The following is a 26,413-nucleotide window of genomic DNA, read 5'->3' on the forward strand; positions in this document are numbered from 1 at the left end:
TTCTCTCCTCATTTTACTTTAAAATGAATAACTATCCGTTTACTTGATCAGGGATTTTTCTAATGAATGTTTTATTTGTCATATCATTGCTACTTACTACTACCAACTCCAGCATAGCATTTTCCCAAATGAAACTTGGTAAAGAAATTTATGATCTAGCATACCTACAAGTAACTGTGTCCTACCATTTTTCAGGACAGCTATTTTGCAATTTGTTCAGGAAAATTAGAGTATGCAATAATTCTCCATGGCTTATTAGTTTTTAACTTTCTCGTGGCAACAAGAAAAAAATCCCTGTCTACATCAAGATCTGGCAGTTTCCAGCAGTGACAGCTGTACTTAATAATTTTATTTTGTTCCTGAGTTTATGCCCAGTTTCCCAGTCCTTCCACATTTCACATCTATGTGCTAATCTACAGGGATTCTGTAGTTTTCTTGTATGTGCTGAAAACAAACTGAGGGTGAATACAAGAGACATATTTAGTGGTATTCTTTCACTAAAGAACCCCTTTAAAACTTTTGTCTAACATCCACAATTCTGAGAACCTTAAACGTTCATTTTCTAAAATAAAGTTTTCTTTGATGTGGAGGAAGAAAATGGACAGTGTCTGGACAGTAACAATTAAAGATGAGAAACCAACAGGGGTTTAGTTTTCAGGGACCAGGATTGTCCCGCTTACCTGACTATCTCCTACATTGCCATGAACCTTGTATAGGTTGTATTGGAGGGACTGTCAGATCTGGATATAGAATAGGAGGAGCTCAGAGAGTCAGAGGTAGAGGACCTTGGGGAGGGGCAGAACAGGCTGTCAGATGAGCATCCCACCCCTATGACACTTAACACCTCTAGTTCGGTTTTTCCAGCCTTAGAGACACATCTAACACCACCTCTGGTCACAAAGGAGCCTTTCCCCTTCAGAGGAGAGGTCTAAGAGTAAGCCTGATGCCAAGAAGGCTCTGACTCCACCCGTCTCTCTAAGGATGTGTCACTGGCAGCAATGGTACAAACAATCTTTGCATAGCCAGCCCACTCAAAAGAATGCCCATTTGATTGCCCAGTCCCAGACACATGATGCTTGCTGCACAAGTGTCTGCCATACTTCAAAAGGAAGGTGCGGTGGGGGGTGTATTCTTGGATCAGTATCTCAGCTCGTGCTTAGCCTTGTATTGTCAACTTTTGTAGACCTGCTGAAACTTGTAACCTGCAATCTGCCTTCAAAAGGAAGCCAAACCCTGGTAAACACTGCCCTGGAACTTTTCACCACTTCAAAGTGGGGTACATGTAAGAACACACATGTGCACACTGACTAGAGGTGTGTGGCCAGTGTGCCTCCCTTCTGTCTTTCTTCCAAACCATATTTACCTGCTGAGGGTAAACATAGGTGGAAATAGTTATTGTTTAAGTTCACACGTTAAATTGCTACATCTATCACATCACATTGTTCACCTCGGTAAATGTAAACTTACGTCCTGGAAGACGAGAAAATCTGTAATTCTCAGTTAATTGGAAGAAGCAGCCCTGACTTCAGTACTGTCAGCATGATTTCAGTCTGGCGATATGATAATGATTATTATGTCAAATGCAATCAAGAATGCAAGCCTTGAACTGACAAGAGACTTAGTTACTTTTAAAAATGCATGATTTCATGCAATATGTGGTCTCATATTCTGTAGTAGCCAAAGCTGGGTACAAAAGGAAGCTAACTTATCCTGAGGAAGAAATTGTGGTGTTGTTATTTATTTTTATACAGCATTTTACTTCCTGTAAGTTAACAGCTTAATTTCTTTCTTTCTTTTTAATGCATTGGACAACCATTCACTTGGCTCTTTTTTTTAGTTACTGAACAGAAACGGAGATTGAACTAAACTTTATATGCTGCCTTTCCACAAAGGAAATAAGTGGCTTCCCTTATACAGGATAAATAAAAAAATAAGCACAATATGTACACCTAAGCATTTCAGTAACTACATTTCAATAAACAATTCATTGAACCATCTTTTTATTTAAAAAAAAATACCAAAATATCTGCATACATATTAAAATCTTACATGTTAAAATACAAAGAACAATCATAACAATCATTCCAGACATGGAAGTTGTAAAAACCTAACAAACTGTTACGGCAATCATAGTCGCAAAAAAACTAAGATGTTTGGTGGAACATGCTCCAACAAATACCAAGCTGTATAACACAGGCAACAGTGCACCAGAAGGAGAGGACAAGAACATTACACTGAAGGTTGATTCACACAGTAAGTTCACAGTTTTCACACAGACTTTCACATGCACTTGCTTTGGGCTGTGTTTGTAGCCCAAACTAAGTTCATGGCCACCATGAGGGATATAGGCAAGCATGCCTATGTTGTACATAGTCTGTCACTGCACTTGAAGAGGTGAGGCCTCTGACTTAGTTAAGTCGGCACCCTGCGCTCCTTTCCTGCTTCTCTGAACTGCAGCTCAGGGCTGTGGGGCTTTGGTGAGGCCAACTTGCCCCACCCACCCAAGAATTCTGGGGCCCCAGGGCTGGTCATGTGGGGAAAGCCTCCCTATTCACCTTCAGAGCTGCTTGCCCTTGACCTAGCAGAGGAGTGGTATCACTGCAGGCTTAGCCTGCTTTTTTACAGCATTTCCCATGACTGTTTTTCTTTGCAGGTTTGGTTTAAAGCTAAATAAAGTGCCCCGCCCTAGTTTAACACATTTATATATGCCTGTGCCTTTATTTATTTTTAATTTATTTTTTTAAACCAAAATAAAATAACTTTACATGAACAAAAGGAAAAAAGAAAAACTTCTGTTTTCATAAACATACAAAACAACTCAAAACTAAACAATACATAGAATGCATTTATTTCAGCCTTCAACTGCAGTCCCTTCCAATATAGTCACACAGAATACGACTTTCAGGATAAACAACCAAATTACAGAGGGATCGTGGAAATCACAAAAGTATAAACCTGCTTGGGGTTTCTAGGAGTCAAATCTCTCAGTGGTTACACGCTGTCTCTACTTCTCATATTGGTAAAGGCTTGCACATGAACACAAAATTCCACACTAGATTTGATGAACAAGATCTGTGGATAGGATCTCTTGCAAATGGGCTCCATGGCATTGAGGAAGGAAGCTAATCTTGTCACCCTGTACCATTATCCTGTTAACCCTCAAACTGTCCTACATATAACTATCATGCAGGTAGTTGCAGATTTTGCTTGCAGGGCAAAAAACACAGGGATGTTGATTTCAATTGGAAAAGCAGCCTGGGAAAAGGGGTAACCCTACCCTAGCACAAGTTGACTTGTTTTAAATATCGTTAATGTTAACACACCAAAACACAGTTATGTTAAAAGCAAATGCACCTGAACTCCTCTACCAGGCAGTGTGGGAGAATGAAAGGTCAGGGAGGTCATAAGAACCCAGGATGAAGTTAGACTTGTTCAGGTTATACTAAGCCATGCTTTAGTGGGGTGTCTGAACACAGCCAGTGTGCAATGTTGAAGTATGTGGTTTGAGAATAACATCTCTAGTTTAATCTCTTGGAGAGCATGAGTATCCACTGCATATCTGACTCTTTGCCCAAAGATGATGCTGTGAAGAATATATTGATTAGGAACAGGCCCAGCAGGCTAAAACAACCTGTTTCAAACCAGCACCGTAAGGGGAGGATAGACAAAACCAGGAATTAATGTCTAAAGGGTGCAGATTTTTTTAACAGTTAGTATGCTCTAGTAGGGGTGTAAGAGGCATTTTGACTCAACCTCAGGCAGTAAAATGTCTTGGGACAGCTCTTGTGGGACAGCTAAAGCATGGCTGGTGCACAGGAAGTTCTAAACAAACAAGTTTCTGTTGAACAATATTCAGATAATATTTTCATTCATAGTGTCTCTATATAGTCACAGTGGTTCTCAACCTGTGGGTCCCCAGATGTTGTTGTACTACAACTCCCATCATCCTTGAGCTCTGCCCTTGCTAGCTAGGGGTGATGGGAGTTGTAGTTCAGCAACATCTAGGGACCCACAGGTTGAGAAAGGCTGATTGCCTACAAATACTAATTTGAAATTGTCGTCTTAGTTTTATTACTACTCATCATTGCATAGTTCCTTCATTTGAATCCTAACAATTCTTTTTTTTAAAAAAATGAAAGCTGGAAACTGCCCTGTTCTTTTGAATAATAGTAAAGAATACTAATACCAGGCCACCAAGCTGAGTCTCTAGAGAAGGCAATTTTAAATGAAAACTGCTAACAGTTTAATACTGTGAGTCTTAATTGGTCTCATGTAATGTTATCCGTGCATTTCACTCTTATTAAATTTAGTTGTTTCTGCAGTAATTAAGAGTAAGAAAGCAGGTGCCTTTAAAACCTAATTATTTTGATAATCAGTTTACACTTAAGTGCCTTTGGTAGCCAGGATTTTATCTTAAATGAATTTTAACCAAGTAATTAATATACACATTTTGACAGCACTGTTGACTGCTATAAAATCTCAAAGGGGTTGTTCTTTTGGATGCAGCAAAGAATACAAACCCTCTCTTCTTAATAGGCCAGCATTTTCTTCCTCCGAAGATGAAACACCTTAGAATTGCTAATGTTTATGCACAGTGCATTAAATAATTTTTATATAAATATGCCCTCCAGTTTATATGTTGCCAATGAAGCTATCAGTCTCAAGCTCTGGAACTTAGCATGTTCTGGGAATTTGGATGGGAGATTTATTCACCACTTCTCTTTCCCTTGTTACTTCTGTTAATAGTTCATTTTGATACCACACCACCTTTTTGGAATTGACCTCAGATTGATTATGCTTCTGCCCCACCTAGATACCTTTGTCTGGCTCCCTCCTTCCCTTTGGAACTGGGCTGGCTACTGAGTTCAAGCAGCTTTACAGAAGTTTTGTTGCACTTGGGTTCAGGAGTACTGTAAACACACTGCTTCCAAACTGTAGGGGGTTGCTGCATTCCTTCTCCAAAGGGCTGACACCATGAGGAGCTACTCCCCTCCAAAGGCAGTAACACTAAATGGTGCCTACTTAGCAAACAGAGAGTCAGATTGTTCCACTGTTGCTACAACACAACGGATGATATCCAATGTTAGCCATGATGGAGAAAATAATAATTTCATAAAGCTGTATTATTTTGATGACTGCCAGACCCTCCAAGTGTCCCTATTTTCCAGGGACATTCCTGGATTTACAGAAGCCATCATGGTTTCTGATTTGATCTCAGAATGTCCTGCTTTTCCTTAGGACATCCCTATTTTCATCAGAGAAATTTTGGAGATGTGAGCCAAGGAGATAATTAATAATAATTAACAATACAACCTTTAGAAGACATCTGAAGGCAGCCCAGTATAGGGAAGTTTTTAATGTTTAATGTTTTATTATATATGTTGGAAGCCACCTAGAGTGGCTGTGGCAACCCAGTCAGATGGGTGACATATAAATAATAAAATGATGATGATGATGGAACAGGAAGTCCCTATTTTTAGCGAAGAAATGTTAGAGGGTATATGATTCCTTTTTAAAAATATTTTATTTTCAAATTTTACAATCACAGTAATTCATAAATTCAGTGCTTTTCCAAAAAAGAAACAATATAGACTCCCCACGCCCCACCCCTGGATTCCAATCTTTTCCCACATAATTTCTTGCATCTCATTTTATCTCCAAACTCTTTGTTTTCTCTCTTGTTTATCGTAATTGCCAATTATTTAATTACATAAATGTTATATCAAACCTGCTAATGTTTTAATATATTTACAGTAGTCTTTTAAATAGTCTATAAATTTCTTCCATTCCTGCTCAAACTTTTTCTCATCTTGATCTCTGATCTTCGCGGTCATCTTTGCCATTTCAGCATAGTCCATCATCTTAATTATCCATTCTTCTTTTGTTGGTATCTTCTCCTGCTTCCAATTTTGGGTTGAGGTTATATGATTTCATTCTCGTTTCAACCTATAGCCTAGCTAAACTCAAAAGCCCTAAGCCTGCCTACCTTTTACAGTACGGAACTAGCTGCTTTTAGGTACTATATGTAGTGAATGGTTGTTCTGGAACACTGAAAAGAATAAACAGTTAGAATCTATGGTGATCATTGTATGCATGAAAAGAGAATTAGCTAGGCATTGCAATTGTGATTAATCTTGAATTGTTTTGTAGACAGATGAAAGAGGATATTGGAAGACATTTAATGAAAAGGAAAATTAGTCCAAGTCTTAATAAAGAAAGACATTGAAAAATGATTACCGTATTGGTCTGAATATAAGCCCCACTTTTCCTCCAAATTCCAACCGTGAAAAGTTAAAGTGTGGCTTATATTTGCAACCTTACGGTATGCAGCCAGGTGTGCAGGGCAAATAGTGGCAGGAGTGCGGCAAAGCGGCGTCCGCTCAATGCGTAGTCCCCCGTCCTCTCCCCTAAGGCTGGGAAGGGAGAGAGCAAGGAAGGCGAAAGGCCATCGGCAATGCAGCACGGCTCTCTCCCCCCCCCCCCAAAGTATGCAGCCAGGAGCAGCAAGGAATGGAGCAGCTTATATTCAGGTATTTTTTCTTTTTTTCTCTCCCCCCCCCCCCAATCAATTTTAAAGGTGCGGCTTATATTCGGGCCAATACGGTATATGTAATCACATGATATTATGATGAAGGCTGATCTGAAGAGCCAAATGATTTTGATTGGTTCAGGATGATGACATTGGGTTACAGTTGTTAAGATTGTTGTAAATCTTTTATTGGTGAATAGAAATCACACGCTTAATCTGGAAGTGTATAAAAAACATTGATTTGGATGTGGTTCTTTGCAGCCTTGTTATTTTTGAGGCTGTCCCTATGCACATTTGTGCTTCAAAAAAGGTCTATATTTTCACTTGGAACCCACAAACTTTTCTTTTGGGTTTCTGGAACTGATGCCTCCAGTCTAGGAAACCCTTTTAAATTTATCCAACAGTCATACACAAGTAACTTACATTAATTAATTTCAATGATTCTACTCTGAGTGTAATTTTGTCTTATTTCCCCCGTCTCATCTGCAGTTTTTTTAGTGTCTGTTTCTGTAAGATTTAATTAACTGTCAGTGACGCTAACCTCAAAGTAAACTTCTTTCTTAAAAACAACAACTGATTATTCAATGGGAGCAATCCAAAGTCAGTGACAAGGATTTGGGGTTTGGTTATTTTAATCAGTTAGGTATCTATTTATTTTTATTTTCTGCTTTTAAAACTGGTACAAAGATTTTATCTTTGTGTATCTGTAATGTTCCCTACATCTCAGTAAGGATAGCCACTTTGTTTCTGGTGGGAAAATAAGATTTATGCAAAGCACTGTCTGATCTTCCAGACCATAAAATATATCCTGATATATTGCTACCCTTTTTTATTCACATTATTGGATTGCTCTTGTCATTCAAGATGTAAAGGGCTGGCACCCAAAACTGCTATCTATTTCAAGGTCTCGCAACAACAGTAGTTGAAATTCTTATTCAGCTTGCATTCTTACCTCAGTATTGTTTTAATTTAGTGTAAGATTGTTTTTCTTACATATTGTGATATCATTTTTCAACGTATGTGAGTATACTGAATGTAATTTTGTTATGAATATGCAAAATATTTGATTACTCTTGATCTATAATTCAGATATTATGTTTGTGCTCACCATTCATAAACTTAGAAAATGTTCCTCAGTAGCTAGTGAGGTATGTGCCAAAATCTGTTGTTACATTGTTGCAATTTAAGGAAGCTATCATGTTTCTTTTAATATTATACTAATTAAGAAGCTTCCTTTTGCAGTGACAGACTGTATCCCTTTTTAATTTTCTTAAAGTTCATAATAAGAAAAATGAAAAGAAGGATTAACCCATAAGCCTCTTTGTCTGAAACTTGTTTTCTTAATTAAAATGCATTATTCTTACTAAGATGTTAATATATCTTGTTATTTCAAGTTGTTTTATCTGTGGAGAAAACTTTAGCATTTCCTACCTCCAAATAGCCCCTCTTATCTTGGATCATGTAAAAATTTTGATAGCAATGGTCTTCATAAATTATATTTAAATACATAATATATTACAAGGTTGAAACTGTTAATACTGGAAAAAGAAAGATTTAAATGTGAAATGTATACCTTTTTAAAAATGAATGACTTTAATCAGTTCTTTTTTCTTTAAAAAATGTTTAGAGGTACTCTCATTTTGACTCAAGAAAATCAACATTTTATAGTTCAAATCAGGAAAAATAAATACAGTAAATGGACAGAAGTACAAAGATTCACAAAATGTTTAGGGATATGCATACGCCTGCATATCCGCCCCCCCCCAAGAAAAAAAGCACTGTAAGTGTCAAGGCTTTGGGGGGTGTACGAACCAAAGATAACCCCCCCTCTCAAAATGTCATGCCTTCTGTCATACTGTTCTCTTTGTCTGGTGCAGCCTCCCCTTCTTTGTATACCCAGCCGCCTCCTTCATGTAAACCTTTGTAAACTACCAGAATAGTTCTGAGCATACTGTGGTTGTGGCATAGTTTAGAAGTAGCAGCAGTTCGAAAAACATGTAATCACATGTAGACAAGTGAGAGTCTTGGAGGAGAGCATCACTCTGAGAAGGAGGGAAATGATCCGTTAAAATGGAGCCATTCTTTGGGGTGTGACGAGGCAAGCAGATATCCTTTTGCACTGAGTATAATCCTCCTGGGGGTGGGCTGGGGGTACTGGTAGTGGTTGATTCTGTATTTAGTAACATCTATGTTGCTGGGCTTATGAAGGACATGCAAATTACATGTTGACTTGACTGTCTGGTGCAAAGGTTGCAGATGTCATATGCCATCTAAATTGTGCTGGGGAGGAGTCAGTGGTTGTTGTGAATGCTGCATGACACTAATGTCATGTGAAAATGCAGTCTGTGGTCCTAGAGAGGACAATTTTAGATTGCCAGGTAGAAGGCAGAAAGCCAGGACCCACGGGGTGGCTTTCTCTGAAATACTACTTGTTCCATTCATTAGCCCAGTTAGGGTTAGTTAGTGGCAAGAGAAAGGTATTCTGTTCATTGGCACTATTGTACACCACATGTTCCAAGGCTGCTCTGGTACAGTTTCCAGACTAAGCTCTAATTCAAATTTATACTAATTAATTTAAGGAGGAGGAACAAAGAGTAGTAGTTTATAGAGCTGCATTTCCCCCCCCCCCAGTCTCTTGAAACCCAGATTCCAAATGTTCAAGAGAAATAAAGGCAGAAATGTCAACAAAGTCTTCATTTAGCAAGTGAAAATAAATTAATAGCTGAGAGTCCTGCTCCGAAGAAGGAAAAACTGTTAATGTAGTGCCAGCTAATAAAGATATACTGTACTCAATGTACGTAGCTTGGGAAAGTAACTTGGCAATCATATTCAGAAGGTGAGCTTCGTCTTGGGGAATGGAAGAAGAGATTCAGGCTGAATTCTGTTGCTTTCCTTTTATACTTGCCTTGTGATTATTGGAACAAGGTGCTACTCATATTCTTTTCAAGTGTACATTGAATGTGGCTTGACTTCTTGTACAATCAAAATTCAGAGCATTTATATAGATAGTTGAAGGTGTTAATGTATATTTTGGGGACAATGGCTGTTTGATAGTTCTCTGCAAATGTTCCACATGCTTAATGTTAACAGGATAAGAACAACCTATAATGCTGTTATCCATTCTCAGAGCAGGAACTGTACTGCATTAGACTGTGTTCAGCAAAAATTCACCTTATGATGAATAAACCACTCATTTCTTGAGCCTTGCTGCTTCAGCTCTACAGGAGTTGTTAATGGCCTAATATGTTCCGCGGGTGATAAAGCCACAGCCAATTTTGCATGATTATTGACCTTCACACATTAATGTACAGTGTGCCAGGCAGTCTGCTTTACAAATCTAGCTTTTGAATGTAGTTCTTGACTACATGATACATGAATAAGAGAAACATATGTTACAGAAGTACATGTGTTAAAGCCAAATCTAGTACAACTGCTTTCATGAAAAGTACATTTAGGGATTGAGCAAAGGTAGAAAAACCCCCACAAGAGTTCTCTCAGAAATGCTCATTTATCTAAAAGCTGAGGTCTTTAATTGCTTCTTCATTTAATAGGGCCCAAATTATGCATTTTTAAATACCGTGAGTATCAACTTGAAGGATTTTTAGAAGGTGCTTAACTTTTCAATTGGAACCAGTGTTACTTGAGGTTGAGACTATCCTTATCAAAAACCAATAGCCAGGATAGCAAGGATAGCAAGGACAGATAGAAAAATCTATATTCAAAGTGATATATGGGACCTCCAGCCTTGCAACTTAGATATACCAGTATTTATGGTAAATTATAGTTCCTGATTAGTGGTCAAGAAATATTTTATGTGGCACCTGACAATCATCTTATAGAGATGATTTTAAGGGGAGAGTTTTGATTAAGGAGCTCTTTTTCTAAATTTAATAAAATAAAAATGAAGTACAACCAGTGTTCATATCCATAGAAGCAATTCCACTTGTCTTGTCAGCCTCTTCCCTCCCTCCTCCCTTACCTTGCTCTTTCTACTATAGGTAGAAATGAACATTAACTGGTAGACATAGAAAAGCAGACAGCACAAACATTTTTATCCCCCCTCATTTTATCGTGGTGTTATTTACAGATTTATTTAAAATTGCTCACACTCTCTTTCTGCTTCCCTCTCTCTACAAACTATCCCTGTCCTGATTCCTATCACTACGCTGCATTTGACTATATTTGTGCTTTCACAGAGTTAGTGAGCGAGAGGCCGCATTAGAAGCAGCCCTAAGGCTGCTACAACAATTCTACCTGGATCTGGAAAAGTTCCTCGCCTGGCTTACAGAAGCAGAAACCACTGCCAATGTTCTGCAAAATGCCACACACAAAGAGAGAATACTAGAGGATACCCAAGGGGTTCGGGAGCTGATGAAGCAGTGGCAGGTAAGTCAAGTGATTTGAATTATAGAATTCTTTTATACTATGAGGAATGAGCCCTTTCAGCTTACGGAAAAGGGATGTGCTCACTTTTAAATTGTGTTTCTCTGTGTTAATGGCACTGAGTGCTATAATGGTGTGTTTTATTAATAACAAAGAGGACAATGAACATGCTTTTTATTTAAATCTTCTTTAAGGGAGTGTCTGATGTTTAAATAAACAGAATATTGAGAATTCAAGTACTGTTTGCAGGGGAGAGAAGGCAAATAACATTTTGCTAACAGATGCTTCTATGTCACACATATAACTGAAACAGATTCTTGACAGACCTTTGGCATAGATGAGCATGCTGTACATCTTTTGTGCTTATTACAGTAATGTAAAATCTGTCTAGATGTTTCTGGTTTGCTTAGCTGAACTAGTTCAGTTTTCTATGTCACTGGAGAAAATTATGACTTATGTCTAGTACATGCCGATGAGATGAAACTGAAACAATGTCTTAACTTTCACTAGTTATAGATAATTAGGGCACACATTTGTTTCCCCCCACTAGAAGCAAACAAAAAAACAAAGGCATCTTCATATCAGGGTTTCTTTCAGACCCAGCTTTTAATAAAATATTCAGTTGCCACATGTAATGAGTATGGGTTGCTCGTGCGTAAGTTGCCGCCTCTCCTGGCTATGTTGCCTGGTTAAACTTGTCAGTGGGCGTTTCTTAAACCTTTTCCAACATAAAAGTTGTTTGACGCCAAGTCTCCTCCTACTCTCCCTGCGCGGAAGTCTTCTGCGCAGGGAGGGCGTGGGTAGCGGAGGACCCGTGCTCTCCCCGCTGGTGTCTGGTGAAGAGTCCTGGAGCCCTCTCGCCGATTCCCCCATCTGCCCCCCTTTATCCCTGGTGCTGCGCTGATTTGCTTCCCCATTTGTTGAGCTGCCTCTCTCCCTGCTGGGCCCTTCTCCAGCATCATTTGAGAGCCTTCCCTCCGCCTCTAGCTCCGATGTCAGTTCCCTGACACCACATTTTAAGTGGCACTGCAAGCAAGCTTATATTTCCATTGTGTTATGATTATGCATCATAATGTCCATGGTTTTGATCATAATGTGCCTATGTGTGTCTGATTTGCCAAGCCAAGATGTGTATACAGAGCACAGCACTATAGTGTAAAATGTTTTTACAGTGTTATTAGATGCCTGTTGGGAATGCATAATTAACTCTAAACCTAAGAACTCTACTGTGTAAAGACCACATGAGTTAATTTGTTGCTGAATTAATTTTTATGGCTTTATTTAATAATAAAAAACCCTACCTTTTATAGTTATTTGGTTGCTAGCTTTGTTATGGTGCCAATATGTGATCTGACAAGGCATTACCTTGTTCCCCTACATGCATTTGTCTACTATAACCCTAGAGGGAACTCACACATCTTTCTCATGAGGGGACTGTACCTACAACTAAAATTTCCCCTTTAGAAATTATAATGGAGGTGCAAATGCAGTTCTGCAAGTCATTTACGTACCAAAATTTATATTCCTCTAGGAATAGGGTTGAATTAACAGTATAATCCTGTTCCTACTAATGTTCCCTGATGTAGAGCCATATGTACTCATGGTTGTATCCAGTGCTCACTTTGTGCTAGCAGAAATACTTTCTCCAGCATAAGGAAAGGCACTTCATTTTCACTAATCTCCCCTCCTGCCTTCTATACCATATTCCATACCATTCCATACGGTCTCTCAACCCCAAGGGAAAGTTTTTGGGAGCCATAGGGGGATGCGTTGAATAAGAGGGATCAGCAAAAATGAGGTACCCTGCCTTGCACAAGCAGAAGTACTCTTGCTAGCACAGAGCCACCATTGAATGCAACCCTCATGTTGAGACACAGATATATAACCAAAGCTGGCCTTCTGTCACTAAATGTTAATGCCCTTAGATATATGCTTGAGGCAGACACTCTTTGGTGGGTATAAGTATAGATATTTACAAGCTATAGATGTGTGTTTTCTAACCACCAATATATCAAATGTTCATTCACAGTGTACAATGGAGATGAGGGCGTATGATATTATTGCGTATGATATTATTTGTTGGCATACCGATGTAATTATATTGTCTTTGCATTATAAATGCAGTGTTAAATAGCATCTGTACGGAAGCATAATTTGTCAGAGCTGACAATAACATAAATGTTGAAGTGACTCACATCTTTGCCATGCTTTCTGGAGATTTCCTATATATATATATATATATATGCGCGCGCGCACACGCACGCACACACACACACACACACACACAATAACTAACCGTTAATCAGAGGAGTTGTGTAATTACATTTTATGTTTGATTGTCTAATTTAAATACATCATGGACTCCCTATGAGGCCTGAACTGATACATACCCATATTAAAGGAATGGAAGTAATGAACTTTATTTTCTGCTTTAGTACTTGTGGTGATGTGAAATCTCCGCTGTGTTAATTACCCTTGTGGGCTTGTGGCAATAATTATATGTGACATTGCCTTCCAGATCTATGATATTAGATGTAATTCTGAAATTGGCATAGATTTATCCTGTTATTTTATCAGTGTAAACATTATATATTAAACCTGTAGATCAATTTAATTAGCTGTTGATAGCTCTCTAAAACTTAACAAGTAAGCTTGCATGCGACAACTATCATTATTTGAGACAAAACCCTGAAAGTGGTTCAGATTCTGAAGTAGGTGCTTTACCCCAAAGTGAAAACTTCTGGGTTTCGGTGTAATAGTAATAATATACAGAAGACAAAGTTCAGCAAAATATCTAGTAATCTCCCCCCCCCTAATAATAACACAGGAACAGTTTGATGGACTATTCTAACAGCCCATCTGGTCCAACAATCCTGTTCTCACAGTGGCCAGCCAGATGCTTGTAAAAAAAGGTAAAAGGACCCCTGACCATTAGGTCCAGTTGTGACCGACTCTGGGGTTGTGGCGCTCATCTCGCTTTATTGGCCGAGGGAGCCGGCGTACAGCTTCCAGGTCATGTGGCCAGCATGACTAAGCTGCTTCTGGCGAACCAGAGCAGCGCACGGAAACACCGTTTACCTCCCCGCTGGAGCGGTACCTATTTATCTACTTGCACTTGGACATGCTTTCGAACTGCTAGGTTGGCAGGAGCAGGGACCAAGCAACGGGAGATCACCCCGTCGTGGGGATTCGAACCGCCGACCTTCTGATCGGCAAGCCCTAGGCTCAGTGGTTTAACCCACAACACTACCCACATCCCCAGATGCTTGTAGGGAAACCCATAAGCAGAACCCAAGCACAAGAGCACTTTTGCATCCTGTGATTTCCAGCAACTATTACAGGGAGGCATACTGCCTCTGAAAGTCATGGGTCCCATTTTGCCGGGTCCCATTTTGCCTCCGCCCCCGGGCTGGTGGTGGACAAATGCTGTCCTCATCTTCAAAAATGGGAAAAAGAAGACCCAGGTGACTACTGACTGGTCAGTCTGACGTCAATACCAGGGAAGGGGTGTACAGATAATTAAATGGTCAGTTTGCGAGCGTTTCGAAAATGATGCTGTGATTACTAAGATGGTAAGAGCTGCTTGACAGTGGAATGGACTCCCTCAGAAGGTGGTGGATAGACTCTCCTTCATTGGAGGTTTTGAAGCAGAGGTTGAGTGGCCACCTTTCATGGATGCTTTAGTTGAGATTCCTTCATTGCAGGGACTAGATGACCCTTGAGGTCCCTTCCAATTCTACCATTCCGTGGTTCTATGAAAGTTCTTCCTTGAATCTCCTTTCGTGTAATTTGAATCTATTGGTTCCTTGATTTCATCCTGAATCTCATGATCTCCTTGGACATTTTGATCAGGAGAACAATGGGTTGATATTTTTTATCTATTGCCTTAGAAACATAGGGTGCTTTTTGTCCCTCGGGACACCGCATTTTGAATCACCACACTATTTGTAATTTTCTCAAAGGAATAGAAGTCAGCTGAAATGGGTGAACATGTGATAAGTACCTTATAAAATGTTTCCTAGTTTCCTAGTCCACCTAAATTTACAATCCGAGCAATTTTTAAAAATTTAAAAGGGTAAAAGTTTCTCGTATCTTCCCTTAAATGTGTTAATGCAGTCAGTTCCTCCAGGTACATTTGGGTAGAGGGATATGCATTTGATGAAAAGTTTTGAAAATGTCCCCATGCTTTTTACACTCCCATGAGTGCTAAGGAGTCATTATAGCTCCAGAAATTGTTGCTATGCTTTGCGACTATTGTACTGCTGAAGGGGTTTCCTTATGTTAAGGAAAGGTTTATTCTCAGAATAGCATCTTCATGCATAAAACAGGAGCCCATTTATATCCAGAATTTGCTGGGTTGCAGCCTTGAAATCAGAGCAGCACTTCAGTAGATATTATAAGGCTATTTTAGGAGGCTGTTTTTATGCAGAGTTTCACTTTTGAGGCTTTTTATGGACTATGGATAAGAAAACAGTATTCTCCGTAAGTACAGCTATAAGATGCATGCTCTGCTGAATGACAGGATGTATACACCTTAGCTAATGCTTGTCATTACCTTAGGCCTGCTAATGTAAAAGCCACTTCAATTTGGGAGCTTAGATACAAGACCATGTTATATTTAACCTGCTTTAATGGTATTTTATTAAATGTAAACAAACAACAGGCCCTTCTATCGTACTCCTCCGGATGAGAGAAAGGCTTTCAGTGGGTCACAGCCCAATCCTGTGTATGTTACTTGGAAGGATAATTAAATTCATTGGAACTTCTTATCCATTAAGTGGCTGCAGGATTGTAGCCTATAACATTAGATAAATTATTAGAATTGATTATTCAGCTGCTGCACAAAAATGTATTTAATGAAATACTGAAGAAATGTTTTGGGGTTTTTTTCTCAGTTCAGTTCTTTTGCATATTACTTCCATCTTTCTTTTCCTCCTTTACAAATTTATCCCATTCTGTAGGCTCCTGAATCTTTTAATTATTTCTAATGACACCACATCTTCTGGTTCCTCTGTTGACCTAGTTGCCTTTGACTGGACTTAACCGTCTAGGGGTCCTTTACCTTTACCTCTTACCTTTAGCTTTCTAAGGATAGAGAGTACTTTGTTCTCAGTGGCTAATTTATTTATGCCTTCAGGTACATATTGGTATTGTTCTTCAGTACCATGAACTTTCTGCCTTTCATTCCACATGCTTTCACTTTCACTACCTTTCACTTCTGGGGTTCTATATCATTTTAAATGGACCTGTTGCATTTTGTTTCTTCTTACCAGGCCCATGCAGAGCTTGTGTGAGGCCCATGGCGGGAGTCGTGTTAGAAGAAAGTTATGAACTGAAATGAAAAACATAGCTGGTTCCTGCTGGGGTGCCAGCCAGCTTAGCCCTGCAAGGCCCAGAGCAAGTGTACCCAGCTGCCCACACTGCCTGGGCCTGCTTTTGACCACCACAAAATCTCACTATTAACTTGTTTTTCTCTTACATCCACATGCACAGCTAGTGGAAAGTATATTCCACTTGTAAATTCTAAGCTTAATTTTTTTATTCTCAGTACATTTATCTTTTCCATGTAACCAGTTGAAATGAATATCTGACACTGGTGTGGCTAGCTTCCAGCCTGAGGGCCAGATTCACCTCCCCAAGCAAGTTCCTATGGCCCCTGAAGGCTCTCTCTCTCTCTCTCTCTCTCTCTCTCTCTCTCTCTCACACACACACACACACACACACACACACGGACTTAGTTTCTGCTGGTGCAGGGATGGGGGAATGTAGTAAAAATTGTCTTTAGTCATAGAAAACCCTAATGAGGACATCTGAAGTCATGAGTTAAAATTCCACATACTTGCATTGTGCCTGTGTGCTCGGGTTTGTGTGTACTTATTTGTTTTATTTAACCAGCTTTTTATTTTAAAAACATTTGTTGTTTTTTTAAATGGTTTCCCACACACACCTGCAATTTCATTAGTATACCACTTTCACTGTCAATGAAAAACAATTGAAGTAAAGGTAATCCTGACAAAAAAGTAAATGTAGTTTTTATATGTGGATTTTGCTAACATATGTAAAATATTTCTTTATTAAGTATGGTTTGTTTCTGATGATTTGTAAATTAATGTCACATAAAAAGATAAAAATGTTGCTTTTGAAATATTTCTCATTAAATTATAGAGAAATTTAAATAAATAATAGAAAAGAATGCCTCTGGAAGTATCTTCTGTTTTCTCAATTATTGCTGTTACCAGAATGAATGATTTTGGTAACTTGAAGGCAATATTATTGCAGTGGTATCACAGAAAACAGATGAGATGCAAACTTCAAAATGTAGCACTGAAATGAAAGTGCAAGTCAAATCCTTTGAAAGTGAAATCTTTATTTGTGTTATGGGAAGATACGTATGAAAATCAGTTTGCTAGAATTAAAGCCAGTCACATGCCAGCATCTTTGTTAATTAAATGGAGAGGAAAATCTGGCTAATTAGTCTACACAGAACAGACAACCGATAGTAGTACCTGAAGTGCAATTTAGAAAGACATGCATTGCAAATTTAACTTGATGACACTATCTGCTACTGATGTTATACTGGGTGATTATAATCTCAATGATGTGTTTTTAATTGAAGATGTAGCCTATGATGGAAAGGTGAGAAATCATTTTACAAGTTACCATAGAGATGTCAGTTGCATGCCCAGATTTTTAGTTCAATTAAAATACCTTACTGTTCAGTATATCTCGATGAGGATGTTTTGCTTTATATTTAAACTCCCTGTGCAAAATGTTGTGAAAATGCAAAATAAGAAGACTCTTCTGCTTGGTTTTGTGCAGAGGAAACACACTGAAATTAGTAGAATGAAGTGCTGTCATTTAGTGACTATGATACCCATTGCTGTGCATCCATATCTCTACACAGTCTTGGGTTTTTACCTCAAATGGCACTACATGTGGCTGTGTAAATCTATAATTTATACTTCAGTAAGTTTCCCAGGTGACTTGAGATTTAGCTCCAGTCTGGGATGTTATAAAAGCAGTTCTACTGGGCCATTATTTTGATTAAACATAAGGTAACTGTGTGGGCAGTAGAAACAATACTGCTCTTAAATTCCCATGCAGAAGTGATTTCTCATTACTATATTTTGAGTGGTTTTACATATGCACTGGAAGTAAAAGGTTAAGACTTCCAGAAGCTTATATCATGTTAAAATAGTCTTAAAATGTGCTACTTGACTCATATATTAATGCACATTAAAATATGTTTGTCTTCTCGCTAAGGTCTAGTTCAGTACTCTGCTTTAGGTGGGAACGGTGACAGCTATGATATTTCAATGTGAGACATTTCTATGATTTTTGTGAAAATTGTCTTACTTTGAGAATAAAATATGATGTTGCGCACTTTCCACTTCCCTGAGCAGCGAAATGTTCCACTTGGGTTTGGTTTTCTTTGGGTGAGAGTGCATAGGAAGACAGCCCTGCTAGCTCACATCAGACTCTCAGAGAGAAACTCCTTAATCCTTTTTTTATGTCCTTATTCAATTCACAGCTCTGTTTCTCAGTCTCTTCAAAATTGCAAACTCCATCTTCTACACACACCGGCCCTTAGCTTTGAGGTTGCCTTCTCCAAGCTCTGATGGGTATCTCCATTAAAACACTCAAGAGAGATTTCCAGGTATCCTAACAATTAAGTGCCATGAAGAAACATCAACCAAACTTTCTGTAGTCTGGACTATTAGCCCAACAAAGGACTTTAACCCAGAAGCTATAATACCATATTGAGGGGATCAGTTGCAATAAACTTTTTTCTTTCATGGTGAAATAGTCATCAAGTGAAATATATATGGGGGGGGAGGGACAAATATTAAGCTGGAATGCAAAATCCACACAGATTTTGCAGTGTCCCAAAGTAATTCACTTTAGGGGATTGTTCTGTTTGTTCCTTGCTTGTTAGAGTGGATTTTTAAAGAAGAAGATTTGTTACTTAGCAGTTCTCTATGGAGTAAGCTAAACTGCCTAGCCTGAGCTAAATTCCTTTGCTAATTTGTCATGTAGATTTTTCCCCATTTTATGTGAGAATCCAAAATCACAATATTGATTAAATACTTTATTATTTTTAAAGAAAACAAAACACTCTAATACCCTGAAAGCAATCCACTAAAGACACTGGTGTACTCTGAAATTAATTAAAAGCTAGCTGAAGCTGGGTGCAGAATTCCACAAAGCCAATGCCTGTGTAAATATGCGATTAAGAGAAACTGCTGTGTTAGGAGAACTCAAAAACCCATCACTACAAAGCTAAATATACCTAATTTATTACACCTCTCTGGATTTTGATACTACCTTCATTTGTGTGTGTGTGTGTGTGTGTGTGTGTGTGTGTGTGTGTGTGTGTGTGTGTTGGAAGCTGCCCAGAGTGGCTGGGGCAAGCCAGTCAGATGGGCGGGTACAAATAATAAAAGTAGGAGGAGGAGGAGGTTTTTGTTGTTTCTAAATTAAGGAACGTAGAATGTTCCAGGGAAAAGTGCAACCATGTGGGGGCAGTCATAGTGGTTCAGGGTAGGGTAAGGGGAACACAGCACAGGCAGTTATTGACTGTGCCATTTGCCAGCCCCTCCTCCAACATGGGGAATTGCAGTTGTCCTATCAGCCAGCCCTTGGTTGGCTCTGAGTAAGACCTCCCTCACCCATGGATTATAGTTGAGGAGGCCAATATGGTCTTTATCCCTGAGACCTTGTGGGTGAGCAGGGTGGATTGGTCTCACCTAGCTAGGCCCACCTGGGTACTTGGTGCAGCATCAAGGCAGACTTGAGGGTTGGGGAGGGGGAGTTGCTGTCGTCTATAGAGATTCCATCTCTCTCTCTCTCTCCCAGTTCTCTGTCCAGGGAAGTGGGGGATATTGAATGTGTTTTCCTGGCACTGGGCAATCAGGGCAAATCTCGCTGCCTGAGCTAATCTCAGAGGTAGTGTTGAGGACTCCCAGACTGCTGGTTTTGGGGGACTTCAACATCCATGCCGAGATGACTTGCTCTGTGGTGGCTCAGGACTTCATGCCTGCCATGACAACCATGGGGCTGACCCAACATGTCACTGGCCCAACACATGTGGCAGGTGACATTCTGGACCTTGTTTTCTCAACTGGGCAGGAAAAGGGTGGTACTAACATTAGCCTCTTATGGTCGGATCACTTCCTGTTGAGATTTAGGCTTTCAGCATCTTTTCTCCTCAGCAGAATAAAATTACTTGCATCTACCAGGTTCTTGACTCTGCTGCTACATCAGATGAATCTCAAGAGGTGTCCAGAGCCCTATTATGTTGGAGGAGTTTCAGTTAGTAAGGCTTGAGGATGTGGACAAGGTGCTTGTATCTGTCAGGGCAACCATTTGCACTCTGAACTCTTTCCCCTCTTGGCTGATAAAAACTAGCAGGGACGCCTGGCTGGGCCAGGAGGTTATTAATGCCTCCCTACAAGAGGGGGTGTGTGCTTCCTGTCCGCTTGAAGGAGGCAGTGGTAAAACCACTCCTCAAGAAACCCTCCCTGGATTCAGATATGACACCAATCCTGGCCCAACTACACTGGCTGCAAATTAGTTTCTGGGCTTTGAGCTGTAAGGCCATAAATGACTCAGAACCACAATACCTCAAGGATCGCCTCTCCCCATATGAACCAACCCTGACCCTGTGATCATCCTCTGAGGCCCTTCTTCCTGTGCCTCCTCCACAGGAGGTCCAGAGGGTGGCAACACAATAATGGGCCTTTTCTGTGATGGCTGCCTGTTTGTTAAATGCTCTCCCCAGGGAGGCTCAACTGGCACCTTCATTAAATATCTTTAGGCACCTGTCAAACATGTTTCTCTGTAACCAGACCTTTGGCTGAGTAACATTCTGTGTCCTTTATATCTTCCTTTATTTGCTGGAGTGGGGTTATTGCATCATATCTTAGAAATCTAAATTCATATACCTGATATAATTCAATTGATAGCAAACTTCACCTAATAATATTTCCCAGTGCAGGATTGCTGCCTGTGTTTGCCTTTCCTCCATTCTTCTGACAAAAAGGCTCCACATATTTGTAATAAAATATTATGTTTCCTTGCTATTCAGATATTAATCAGTACTGGATTAAAGTGGAATTACATAGTGCAGGGACATTAATAGTGAATGATTACTTATATGATTGATAGTGCAATGAGTACCAAATAAATCAATGTCTTGGCAGCCCAAGTAGAACATAACCCTTATTGCCACCCATCAAAAACCCACTAATGCTTAGTGATAACTGGGATTAATTAGTGATATGGTGTTATTCATATTGAAACACTTGCTAATCCTATTTAAAACGGATGTAATATTAAAGCAGGGAATATTCAGGCAGTTCAATAATGAGCTATTCAGAATCTTTTTTAAAAATACATATTTTTATACCCATAAGACCTCTAAATAGCTTAAAATATGTAGCATTAGCACTCTTTATGTGGATGCAGGCACTTCAGTGCTGAAATGCTTGTAAAATGTCAGTTTTTGTTTACCTTACTCTCTATTGAAATGTCATTTTGTTTGTTGCTATTGATGCTTTAGTCACTGTAGAAAGTTCAGATGAAACGTCTAAAATATTCAAAACCAATATTGACTGAATTCATTCTAGATAGGTTGATGGAGTTGTTATGATCTTGAGTTGATACTAAACTGCTGGGAATATTGAACTAGATGCTAAGTAGCATTTAGTGGAAAAGTGTCTTGAAGTTATGGAAGCAGAACTAAACTTCATACACTGTTTCTATAAAAGTAATTGAGCAAAACAGTATTTGCAAGGAGAAAAAGTCAGTTTCTTTCAATAAGAGAAATACATGAAATACCTCGCATGATAAAATTATGTAGCAACAATACTGTGCAAAAACTGCATGCTTTCATTTTCAGGTTTCAATTTCAGTATCTATTTTTCTTAAAGGCATGCAATACATAGGTCAGAGGTTTTTAGGGCATTGCTTCAACAGGAGGAATTATTTAGCAAAGCAGTACCACTGGCATGTTGGGACTATGAAGTGCGAATGTATGATTTCTGTTCAGATGGGTTCAGTCGCAGCAAGGCTATTTTTAATGTAATACAGATGAAAATGTACCAGAGAGCAACACTGGTTATTCTTTCAAACCATTGTTGCCTTGAAATATACATACTGTTCTGATACACAGTGGAAGATGGTTCAAAATTAATAGGCAACATATTCTCCAGTGAGTGAAGGTTCTTGAAGAAAAATAATAATTGGCTTCACACTAGTAAGTTACAGGGCATATTGTAAATTGGCATTGTGCCACAGCCTGGTGCTTTTCAAAGAACTGTCGTTACCTAAGCACAAGCTGTTTTTGAATTGTATGTTTGGAGTGGCCAGAAGAGAAAGTTGAATAGATATGCATTTCCCTTTGTAATATTATAGTTGAGGAGTCTGAAGTTTTAGAGGAAGAAGAATTGCTTTAGAAACTTTGATTCATGCATGTATGAAAAAAAAAATAGAAAACACACTAGATAGCAGTCATATACTTTCCTGGGAGTAAGCCCCATTGAATGGCACTTCTGAATAGATATGTATAGGATTGTATTGTAGTTTGTATTGTTCCTGTAAATTTTGTAGTTTTTACTTTGGGGTAGCAAATGTGGTGCCCACTGCCCTCAAGTTGTTGTCAGACTAGCATTCCCATCAGCCAGGAATAATGGGAGTTGATTGATTTATTATTTAATTTCTATCCCTTGTACACTATCTCTAAGTAGTGTACAAGAGATAACTTCAACAAAATATTACAAAAATACAGTTACATATCAAAATGTTGCATTAATACAAAGTTACTAATATATAGAAATCACTATCAATTCATTTTCCTTCTGACACACCCTCCCTATCACCGTCCAGGTTCCCACCCCAGGGTCCAACAAACTTAGCTCAGCCCCAAAAGTCTTGCTATCAGAAGAGTTCCTGGAAACAGCAGACATCACCCTCGTCTCTCACTCTAGACTTGGTTTTATTTATTTTTTTTATAATCATATTTATTAAAATTTCCAATAATAACAGAATAGGAAAATAAGAAAGATAAAGGAAAGAAAGAAAAAGAGAAACTAACTTAGACCCTTCTTTTCATAACCTTCTTTCTGGGACTTCCTCCTTCCCCTCCCGATTGTATTCCCCTTTATCTAAGTTGGTTCCACAAGTTCTCATCCCCAATTAAACCTAATATATTATACTCATAAACCAATTTAAATTTACACCATCTTAGCATCACTCCTCGTCTTATAATAGAACAAAATTTTCCCCAAGATCCGCTCTCATTTCTTCCACGAGTTCCCCCTTTCTAAAAAAAAAGAAAAAACAGAAACGTAAAATATCAAAGTTATAAAGAATATAAGATAGAAAGTATAGAGAAATTCAAAAAGTTGGTTACAAAGCCTTTGGATTCTAAGGTTCCCCCTCCCTTCCCCGGTTTTGATTCCCCATGTCCATTTGTCTGTATGTTGTCGGCCTGGAGATCTTAAGTCCACAGCCAAATTTATCTCAGTCCATCATGCTGTTTTCTTCGGATTTGATTGTCTTAATGATGTTTAACGTCGAAAATCCAATCTAATAGAGGCCTTTAATTTTCTTTAATCTTTTGTTGCTCCTCCCATTATTCTTTCCGTGTCGTATTCAGTCATCTACTCTTTTATTTCTTGGTTTCTCAGGTTTCTGTCTTGTTCAGCTGTCAAAACATTCTTGTTCCAAAATTTAACGTCTCTACAGAGGTTTGTTATTCAGGGACACAGACTTACGTCCAGTTCCTTTCTTGCTTCAATAGAAGATTCTATTGTGTTATAGTCACCTCTGTAGACAAAATAATATTTCAGTTCTGCAGCTTTCCCAGGAGATAAGACCTTTACACACCCCAGAGTAGTTTTCCACATACGACACTTGTAATGTCCCGAATCCCCTCTAGAGGGATTACAATAACTTTGTATCCTCTAATCCAAAAGTCAATTTGTTGTTTCTTTTTCCCGACAGTTTATATCCATATTTATATCAAATTGTAACAAAATTAACCAGCAAAGAACTTGTAGCAAAGTCCTCTTTATAATTTCCAGTTTTGACAGCTCCTTTGACAGCTGTCAAAATCTCCATCTCTCTTCGCCAGGCTGTCCGAATCGCCCCGGTTCCCAGGGGGGGGGTTGCTTTTTCCTCACCCTCGACTCCTCTCCTCCAGCACAGTTCTTATAATTCACATCGTGGAGTTGGTAATTTTTATCATCAATAAGCTTCTGAATAGATCTTGGTTTCTCAGTCCTTGTTTTAGCATGTTTACAATCAGGGAGGGGACTGACTTCCTTTTTTGGATCCCCTCCCGCTCGTGCCAAATCCGGAAAAAATTTTCTTTTTTCCTCCTTTTAAACCCGGTTGCCCAATTACTCACGGGTTGTTGATCAATTGTCCGAATTTCCTTTAGAAGAAGCCAGCGCTCTCCGCCGAATGGCATGCGGCTGCGCCCGGCAGGGGAAGCGGAGGACTCAAAGCACCACGCTACTCCCCGGCGCCCGATCCGTAGCCTTTAAAAAGGCTCTTTCACAAGCCGGGAGAGCGATAACGGTGCCAGCCGAGTCACCATGTCCACGGGATCCGTTCCCGTGGTTTCTAAGGGTCCCCGCGTCACCGGCGCGGTAGGACCCAGCCCCTGCCGAGCAGACTCCCTCCGGAGCTCGGAGGGAGTCCGCCATTCGGCGATGGCGCCAACCCGGAAGTCCCACTCTAGACTTGGTTTTAATGGATGGGCCCAAGGTGGATGGTACTTCCTCAGGCTGCCCACAGCTGTGTTCCATTCAGCTGCACTCTCCAGTCCCAGTTCCAGGTACAACAGGGTTGTTTTTTTAGTTTCCCAGGCGGTGCAAAGGATGGGGAAAGGGCCCCTCCACTCACAGCTCTTTCTTCACCCTCTGCCTCTTCCTCCAGATGCTTTGTTGTAGTTTAGTCCAACAACACTTTGGAAGGCCCTTTGGAAGGCCCTCCCTGGGACAAAGGAAGAGCTTTGCTGAAATTATACAGTTCTACTGTAACACTGAAATATGTAGTCCTGTGTGTTAGAAAATCATAGAATGTGTTTCTCCAACTTTGTGTTCAACGTACTGAAATTTTCTGCCTTTGTCTGAATTTGTACATTGACAAAGAACGTATTGAGAATTTTGTCTCATTAATTCTTATGCACATTTTAGCATTTTTACCAGTCAAGTAATAATGAAAGCTTCTATGTTTTATTGACTTTCTGAATTAATGTTGCTTGGCCTTTGGAGGGAAGTCAAACATAATGAGATCAATTTGGATCTTTATGTTTTTATAATCAACTTCTCATGTCTTTTAATCTTAATTTTGACATATTAAGATGATATGTACTGTTATATTAATAAAACGCATGAAGTGAAAGGGCTGGAAAAGATGTGGTGACAAGGAACTTTAAATGCTCTGTAAAACAGACTCTGCAATGAAGCATCTCTTTGCTCTGCCAACATATATCAGATGGTGGCGCATAATGCTGTATCCCAGAGATGACTTGTAGCTTACATTTTTCCATATTTGGGCATAGCTATGTGTTCCAAACCACAAACCGAAGTTTAAAACTTTCTCATGTATGAGAGGGTGAAATGGAGCAACTAAGACTAAGGGTCAGTACAATGTGCTATCACCATGGGAAACTGTGGTTCTATCTTGATCCAGGCTGTTACGTTGCCTACGGAAAAAAGGAAATCTTATATGAACTGACCCTCTGTTATTGATGTTTGTAGCATGCATATTCCATCGGAACAGATAATTCTGTGACATCTGCCGCAGAGACATTTCCTTAGCTATGAGCATGATCATTTTGGAGCTATTTCTGAAGCTAGAAATGCCGCTTGCCAGCATTATGCAACTGTTGCCACAGCCATTCCTGAAAAGAATTCTGCTCGCAAGAAGATTAAGGGAAGCTGTTAAAAACATCTATAACAAATTTGTTTTCTAAAAATTTTTGGGATAAAAGCTAGAAAATCATAATTGTTCTGAAATTGCATCCCATCAATGTAAACACAGTTGCAGTCTTTTTCAAAACATGTTTTGTTTTTCTGAACATTTCAGAATGTACAGATTGTCATATGATTTAGACATAAAAATTGAGGTCACAATCCTAAACACATTTGCTTGGAAATAACTGTGTGACGCCCAAACTGCCACATCTAGCATAGGCTGAGCATTTACAGTGATGATCTATTGGTCTGAAGGAAGGGTATGCTTGCAACAAGAATATTCAAGACACTTCTGAGTACCTGAATTTAGCATTGTGGCCTAAGACTGGGTTTCCATCAAGCAGCTTTTGCAAGATTACTCCGGGAAACTGCTAGTGCAAGTATGTCATCTCATTTCATTTCTTAATTAGGAACCCATTTCCAGTTTTTTGTTGAGTGGAAGTTGGGGCCAGATCAAACATACACATTTTTGCCCTACCCAGTGTTGGCAATCTACATTTTGATAAAAATATTT

The 26,413-nt window shown here is 39.3% G+C and overlaps 1 protein-coding gene across 11 annotated transcripts in view; it reads left to right on the forward strand.

The window, feature by feature from the left end:
- The window catches only part of DMD (dystrophin), a 1,048,023-nt gene that overhangs the window by 802,793 nt on the left and 218,817 nt on the right, over window positions 1–26,413 (forward strand). For all 11 annotated transcript variants that reach the window (XM_082219922.1, XM_082219929.1, XM_082219924.1 and 8 more), the window contains one exon: window positions 10,726–10,915. In XM_082219922.1, coding sequence (XP_082076048.1) covers window positions 10,726–10,915 — 190 coding nt within the window. The remainder of the gene's footprint in view (window positions 1–10,725; window positions 10,916–26,413) is intronic.

This window comes from Podarcis vaucheri, assembly GCF_965113315.1.
Source record: "Podarcis vaucheri genome assembly, chromosome: 4".
NCBI classification, from domain to species: Eukaryota; Metazoa; Chordata; class Lepidosauria; order Squamata; family Lacertidae; genus Podarcis; species Podarcis vaucheri.